This window comes from Pleurodeles waltl, chromosome 6 (genome assembly GCF_031143425.1).
Source record: "Pleurodeles waltl isolate 20211129_DDA chromosome 6, aPleWal1.hap1.20221129, whole genome shotgun sequence".
Classification (NCBI taxonomy): domain Eukaryota; kingdom Metazoa; phylum Chordata; class Amphibia; order Caudata; family Salamandridae; genus Pleurodeles; species Pleurodeles waltl.
Genome location: NC_090445.1, coordinates 1,110,740,140 through 1,110,748,278, shown reverse-complemented (window position 1 = coordinate 1,110,748,278; position 8,139 = coordinate 1,110,740,140). Strand labels below are relative to the sequence as shown.

General features: G+C 43.6%; 1 protein-coding gene across 1 annotated transcript; it reads right to left on the bottom strand.

Moving 5' to 3' along the window:
- Window positions 1-4,393: 4,393 nt before the first annotated feature.
- On the bottom strand, window positions 4,394-7,369 carry LOC138302089 (transcription factor HES-5-like). Its single transcript, XM_069242475.1, has 3 exons — window positions 7,234-7,369; window positions 6,794-6,974; window positions 4,394-6,427 (listed from the first exon to the last, which is right to left on the bottom strand). The coding sequence occupies exons 1-3, from the start codon at window positions 7,240-7,242 to the stop codon at window positions 6,207-6,209; spliced, it is 411 nt and encodes a 136-aa protein (XP_069098576.1). The 5' UTR covers window positions 7,243-7,369; the 3' UTR covers window positions 4,394-6,206.
- Between the last annotated feature and the right edge of the window lie 770 nt (window positions 7,370-8,139).

Below are 8,139 nucleotides of genomic sequence, written 5' to 3'. Positions count from 1 at the left end.
AGAGACCTTGTCCTGAATATAAATATTCTGTGGACTAGGACCCAAGTGGGCAATGTGACTCAATCTACCGCTTCAAGAGTACTCAATGCAGAAAACCTAATTGAAGTTGGTACTTCAGACAGGTCCATAATAGGTCTCCCAACTGCCTGCTGAGTTGTCAGATTAGGAACCGCATGCCTAGATGAAGGGGGAAAACATCTAGGTGGGTGAACAGAATTCTACTGCCCACTGCAGGAGACTGTACTAATCTGTGAACCAAGTAGCCAGACAACTCTCTATTGTCACCACACAGTCACTGGCCACCCTCTTAAGACATAAGTCTATCAATCTCACATTCGTAGCCATCAATATGTGCCTGAATAGTAGGGTGCCATCAAGATTGTGTGCACTACACAAATAGACTACTTCTTTAATGAGTTGCCCAGTGGATTCTATGCACCCCTTGCAATGATTTTGGTGTATTATATGGTATGGCTCTGAAGCCTCAATGTGGAAAACACCCCCAAAAACTGCCTTGGGTCTGGTTAGGCTCATTTGAACAACCTTAAGATCAACCCTGGATAGCTATGACTTTGAAGCAGCAAGACTTGCACAAAGGAAATTAATGTAAAGCAATAAACAGTACCAAACAACAAAATAAGACAACCATACAACACGAAAGAAACACATCAGTTTATAAAGTGCCTTTTATTTTTATAATTTTTTAGAGTTCAAGATGAGCAAAATCCACTGAAGGGTTCCGGAGATATGAATTTTCAAAAATGTTATCACTTTTAATTTCAATCACAAACAAGCATTGGTCACTAAAAAGTTTGGAAACTTTTTTAAAGTTTGTAAAAGTTAATTTGGCTGCTCAAGTTATGCGTAGGTGACCAAATCCAAAAGGATCAAGGTCTGGGGTGTCGATGCGGTAGAGTTCGACAATTACCAAATTTTACAGCACAACCTCCATAGACTTTAACTGTGTGGTCCTGATGCTGGGGATGCAGGATTAAAACTGCTCAAAGATACTACATTTGCTGTACGGTCAACAAGGGTGCCTTTGTGGTGGGTGATTCCTTGGTCCATGGGTGATGTGGGGACTTTGGCCGCAGAAGTCGGGGTCCCACAAAGTCCTCCTCAAGACAGTAGAATGCCAGCTGTAGCTGCACAGTGGTTGGAGGAAAATCCTTGAGTGGAAGCTAGTGTCTCTCTTGGTAGGCCCATCTTGACTTTGACAATACTCTTGGGTCTGGATGACTCAGGTGCAACTATTGACTATTGAGAATCAGTTTAATAGGGTGTCCAGTGGCAGTCAGCAGTGAGTTTGCTGATGTGGCTTCAAACTTGCTGGTTTGGGCTTCTTCAGCTCTTTTGTCGCTGAAGCTGGTTCCAGGGGATCAGCAAACTGATCCTTGATGTCACTGCTTCGGTCTGGGACTGGGGCATAACTTTTCCCCACTCCTAAAGCCACAGGCACAGACCTTGCTTTGTTAGCCCAACATGCAGCAGATGCAGTCCAGCAGACAGTGCAGCATCTCTTTTTGAGGTCTAGAGGTCAGCAGGGCAGTCCTTCTTTGGTCATTGTTCCAGTTCTGATGTGATCTGAGGTTTAGAGTCCCAGGGGTGCCAAATATATCCCAGGAAAGTGCCCTTAGTGTGCCAGGGGGTCACTAGCCAATGGGCTATAAGGTTCTCTCCCTTCTGGTGATGACTTCTGGCGATGTGTGGCACCTAACAATCCCAGAGTGCACTGTTCTGCCCACTCCCAGGATGTTGCCACCCTTCCTTGGCTGTTTAGAGCTTGATCACCCGCTCTAGAGGTGTGCCAGCCAGTGGACTATGAGAAAAATGGTTTGAGAACTGATTTTCCTCTCTCTGTTCCTATCCGCAGCCCGTCTTCCTCAACAATGGGCAGCCCCTCAGCAGTGTGATCCATTTTCCCAACAAAATCAGCTTCCCCTATGAAACTTGCCTTTTGGGCTGACACCATGAGTGACTTCCTGCAGAGGGGAGTTAACATTTCACCCTGCAGCAGGCTACTATTTTTCCTAAGCCTGGGAGATGTTCGTACGACTCCCCAGGTGGGTAGAAAGCTCTCTGTTAGTCAGTGCCCGTGTGAGGCTACTGGACCTGCTGGGTCACAATGTTGCAACTTTCTAGAGGTTCCATTACTTTAATAGTGGCAATAATTCCAACCTTATACACTCCTTCATACGCATTTTTTGTTGTAGACTCACCCACTCGCCCTTGTTCTCTGTCCCACTTGGACTCACTGACTGACTCACACATGCTCCCTTACCGGCAGTCAGTCTCATCCCTCTCCGTATCAGATGCCTACGTTCACTCACTCACTCTCACTCACACACACATGCTCGCACATCCAGACACACACTCACACATATTCGCACTGTGTCTTTCACACAAACTCTTACCTGCAAGCACACATACAGCATACATTTATAAGCATTTCTAAATGCCTCAGATGCCAGTAAACGTCTTGTTGCGCCTCCTGCTGCTCCATGTTTTATTACATTCATAATTAATAATAGATCATTATACACCATTAGTGTAATAACAAAAATGGGTAGATAGAAAAGAGAGGGGAGCCTGGTGACCACAAGATATGCCTTGTGCTCTTGTGTTCTTGGTACTGATGTTGGTACATCTAAGGCCAAGGATCGAAGAGTCGGAGGTAAGGGCAAGCTGGGGGTCACAGCTGCGACCCCTTGCAGCCCATATATGATGCCCATACACTGGTGTGGCACAGAGATGGTTGGACTGCCAAGTATATAAAATCAAGTCTTGACGTAGTCTCCTCTTTGCCCATGGACAATCTAAACCCACCTTATGCACAACCCCAGAAGATGGTACACCCCCTCACCCCTCCACCATTCCTACCTTTTCTTAAAGTAGGGCGTTAGCCAAGACCTTTTCGTCTTATTAAGATTACACATGTAATATACATACTTTTGGGGCTTTTAAGCATACCTCTACATCCATTGGTCTGCAGCTGTGCCATTCACATATTTATTTTGCACCCTATAGTATACAGCATGAGGCAGTGGGTTTAGCCACTAGCTAACCTCACTGTGAGTGGCTGCATTCCACTCTTTCACACAGGGCATATCTGCGCAAAAAGTAGTTTCCTTCAGTGCCAGGAATTATGACAGTGTGTTTTTGAGCAGGGAAGATACTTTTGGTTTAAGTCCATTTTTATTATTTATTTTGGTCGAGGCGCCACAGATCCCCTAACATTAAAGTATTACAAAAGCCATTGTAAAATAAACCAAGCATTGGCAAAGCCAATATGTTGACAACCAAACCCAGATTAATTGTGTTTACAGGCACTCTTTCTGTTCGTTAGTTCGATTGTATTACCTGAGTGTTGGAGTTAGTTGGTGGTGTGATTTGTCTCAGTTTATCAAGTCAGGGCAGTTTTTAGTTCAAAAAGATATGGTAGCATGAGAATATTTCATATTAAATAGTTGCTTGGGGAACTTCACATCTCAACTTTTTGTGATGTTAAACTATTTTCAGAAGAATGCTTTGTTTCAGTGAGGGCCAGGGTTGGGGTTTAAGCTCAACATTTTTTTGACAAAGCACAAAAGCTTAAGCCTCTGATGCCCCGTTCACTAATCCTGGGGTACAACATAATAAAGTGTGTCGGGGTGTAAGCTGGGAAGTCTAAGGCTGATTGGCTGAAACCATCTAGACGTATAGTTCATGCATATGAGTACCTATTCCTATACGGTTGGGTCACTATATTGCTATGGTCCACTGCCTGTGACAAACTTATACTGAAAATGCCATGTGCCACCCACACTTCTGAAAGCTCTAAGCATCCTCACTGCCCATCCTCCTCTACTGCCAGAATTTAATGGCATTTGAAAACTGGACTCAGAGTACCATGGGAAGTGCCGGAGTGTGAAACCTCCCAGATTTTCAGAAACACACTTTTACTCTATCCAATTCTACATCAACATGTTTAAGCCCACCCTCTCTGCTTAGTGAGTGAAGCCATATTACACATTTCCCATGGAGACCTGCTAGTGTGACAGGGCTCCCAATTTCATTCTAGTGCCTAGTACCAATCCTGCCTGCACATGACGTCAAGTGTAATGTCTCACGTAGCTCTGTCACCCATTTTAAATATTTTATACAGAGTGTTCTGTTTAGACCCTGTGGAAATCTGGCCGCCAGTGACGTGCTTAAAGTGTACTGTATTATTAATTCGAACAAATATCACAATTGCACAACATTTTAGAATTGTGCCAGCTGCAAATGGCTGTTTCACGTCCAACTGTGGTAAGAGAAGCGGATGACAATGTTCCCAGCACTTGCAGTCTATGGTGGAAACATCTTCCTTCAGGTCAACGTTCAGCCATCGAAAGGAAAACAGAAAGAACAGCAATTGATGTTTAATTCCATGTTATTCTGTTCTGTATGTTTATTTGAACAAGGTTTCAACACTGCAGAGTGCAACAAGTCCCATAAAGCAGGAACAGTGAAGAATCACGTGACAGATACAAAATTTTACAATAAATGTCACAACTGAGACAGGAGGATACACACAAGACATTCTTAGATCTGAGACAATAAATGTATTTATCACATGAGCTAAATCCCGGGTTTCATTCTGTAACTGAATGAATTTTCACTGTTAATCGCAGCCTTACAAATATTGTAGGAAACCCAGTTGTAGAACACTCTGTCACTGATGTACAAATCTATGGCAGGGAGTTCACCACACTGAATATCTTTATAAAAGAGAACAGGGCATTGTGTAACCTACACAAATAGCACGAAGACTTCTTCTAAAAATAGGACTCTGCACTACTGATTACTATGACTCGTTTTCATTCATCAACAATGGACTTTACACTTTGGAGGATACAAAATCAATGTGCACATTGTCACATACACTTTTCAGAGATAATACACAAATCTCCAAAATAACAGAAACACACTTTACCTTCACAGAAGGCAGGGGATTTAACTAAAGAATTTCCAATTGAAAATACAGATATATCAACATTGATAGTTAATAGGCAATTAATGTGCATTTTTTTTAGAAAGCCTAAAATACATCACTTTAACTCATCACAGAGAATTCAGATATTTCTGAAAGCACAAAAGCATACTTTGCCTACACAGAAGGTAGTACGCTTACATAATAATTTGCAATAGAAAATACTACATATCAAAATTGATACAAAAGAGGTGAGGAGCTGTCCTCACTCCAAACAATCTGAGTTTCTTGCAAAGAAACAGTTAAAAATACTTCGAAATTGAAGGCACGTCTTATTAATGACTTTAGTTCATTCCCTTCAACAAAGTTATATATTAGAAATTATTAGAGGTACTGCCACTGTTTAACAAATTCATGTTCACACAATATTTACATACTGTGTAATTTAAATTGTGTTCAGCCAACGTTTATCCTAAACGGATATAACGTTCACAGTGTCCACCCCGAGTATGGATTTAACATCCAAACACTGTCCATCCGACACTGATATATTAATTACACATTGTCCATCCGATAAGGATTTAATAGCTACACTGCCCATCCTGTGGGGATATAATATTCGTACACTGTCAATCCCAAGAGTATATAATATTCACACCGACCCTCCTGAGAGTGGATTTAACATCCAAACACTGTCCATCCTAAAGGGATATAATATTTACACATTGTCCATCCTATAAGGATTTAATAGCTGCACTGCCCATTCTATGAGGATATTATATTCATATACTGTCCATCCTAAGAGGATATATAGTATTCTCGCTGTCCATCCTGGGTGTGGATTTTACATTCAAACACTGCCCATCAAACATAGACATAATATTTACACACCACCTACCCTATGCGGATGTAATAGTCACCCTGCTCACACTGTGTGGATATAATATTCACACACTGTCCATTTTAGGAGGGTATAGCACTCACACACTGCTCACCCTGTATGGATGTACTATTGAAATACTGCCCCTCCTGCGAGCATATAATATTCACTTTGTCCATCCTGTGAGGATATAACATCACTCACTGTTCGTCCTATGAGGATATACACTCACTCTTCACTGCGCTCCTTGAAGTGCAGTAAACTCCCCCCTGCACAGCAGGGCCAGCTCCAGACACCAGAATGAATATTGTCCCCTCAGAGAGGACCGAGGCCTCTAAAGAAGTCCGAAGAAAAGTCCAGGCCGCAGTCCCCGCATTACCAGGGTCTCCACAGGGCTCTGGGGCTGTCCTGGGCTGGCTCTTTAGTTCTGCTGGGACAGGACGGAGGCCGAGAAGGACACACAGCCTCTGCTGCAGCCGCAGGTCTATGGAGGGCCCGCAGCAGCTTCATCCGGGTCTCTGTGGGGGCTCCGTGGAGGGAGAGGAAGTGCAGAGAGTCCTGGAGGCACCTGGAGTAACCTTCGCTGGAGGCCACGGCTGCGGGGAGAGAGAGCGGGGTTAATGCCTATACATTTTCACAAGATGAAGTGAATGAACAATACATGATCTCTAATAAAGCTCCCTAGATAGTTTTTGTTTTCCTCGGGTTACTGCAATCGGTTTGCAGAAAGTGCTGATATTCTTGTGTTTGAAACACGAGTTTACTTTAAATAAAATGGCGCTGGAGATCATTAAAAGACATAAGCCTGCACCGAGTACCATCCCAATGCTACTATCACTAGTTACCTCTCTGCACCGAAATAAAAATAACCCCGGTCACCCTTAACCCTCTTCCCCCGCACACAAACACATAACAGCAGAGTGCACCCACTGCACTTTAACCCTTTAGTTACTGCCTCTCACCTGGTGCCGGTGTCTGCAGCAGCCGGGCCAGGTATCTCACGACCATTTCCAGGATATCCGCTTTCTCTGCTTTGGGCGGAAGTTCGTGTTCCTCAAACTCTCTCCGCAGTAACATCCTCAGCTGCTCAATGCTGCTGTTGATGCGATCTCTCCTCAACTTCTCCACCACTGGCTTCCTCAGCTGCAGAGATAAAATACGGATATATTACTGAATTGGAACAAACTTGTAAACGTGTTTAACACTTGATAAAAGGCAATAGCAGAGCGTATAGTTATAATTTTATGGTAGAAAAGATCAAGTAAATAAAATTAACGTAGAAATTTAATGTTAAAAGATGATGTAGTATATAAGGCATAATTATCTCCTCTAAACTTTGTATTAGGTTTATATATCAAAAATAGAAGTACGTAGAATTTAAAATTAATTTCCTGACTCTTACATCTCTCATATTACGTCTCTAATATCTCTCTCCTCGCGCTCCTCTTCATATGCCCTCAAGGTGCTGGGAGGCGCCATCTTGCCCGGTCTGGGTGAAGAGCAGGGTCTCTGCAGTAAAAACACAGTGATCTGTAGCTGAAGAGCTCGCGCCCTCCTGCCCTATTTATCTCCCTCCGCCTGCAGGGTAATGTGTGGGTCTGGGGCTGGAGAGAGGTTCCCACACTCAGCAGCCAATCAGAGAGCAGCGGGGACAATAGAAGTGTGGCATGGTACAGGGTGGGCGGGGGGACATCTGGGACCCGACACAAAGGATCAGAATGTGGGAAAGAGGTGCCCAATTAAAGTGATATGACCCAGGCATCTGCCACAAGCTAATCATTTGAAAGCAGTAAATACCGGTGAGCGCGGCGGCAGCTCTGAAAAGGCAAGAATGAGCGGGGCCCAAGACTGAACAGGTTAATGTTGATCATTTTTGTAAAAAGTATATTTCTACTCAATTCTGTCTATGTGCACTATATAGAGCACTCACAATGAAGGCTTCCCTGGTTTGGGATATACCACCAGTCATTAGTGAAGGTCAAAGGTAATGCTGTGTTCAGATCTTGAATTCCTGATTCTCCCCCAGCGTGACGGGAAAGTTCAACGTGCAGCGTTTTGAGCGTTAGGTAAAATAAACGCGTCAGCCAATGACGCGTGTAACACCCGCACTGCACAAACTCCTGTGTGGAACTGTCCAGTGCTGAAAGCGCCCACACTGGCTGCAGCACTAGATGCAGGAAGGTAGGTAAAGCACTGATGTGGTGTATTTTTCGCTGATGTAATGTAACAGCTCCTTGTCCAGTCCATGGCAGGTATTTCTTACAAAGTTTGTAAAATACTGTGCTAAAGATGTTGTTGATCTTCAGGC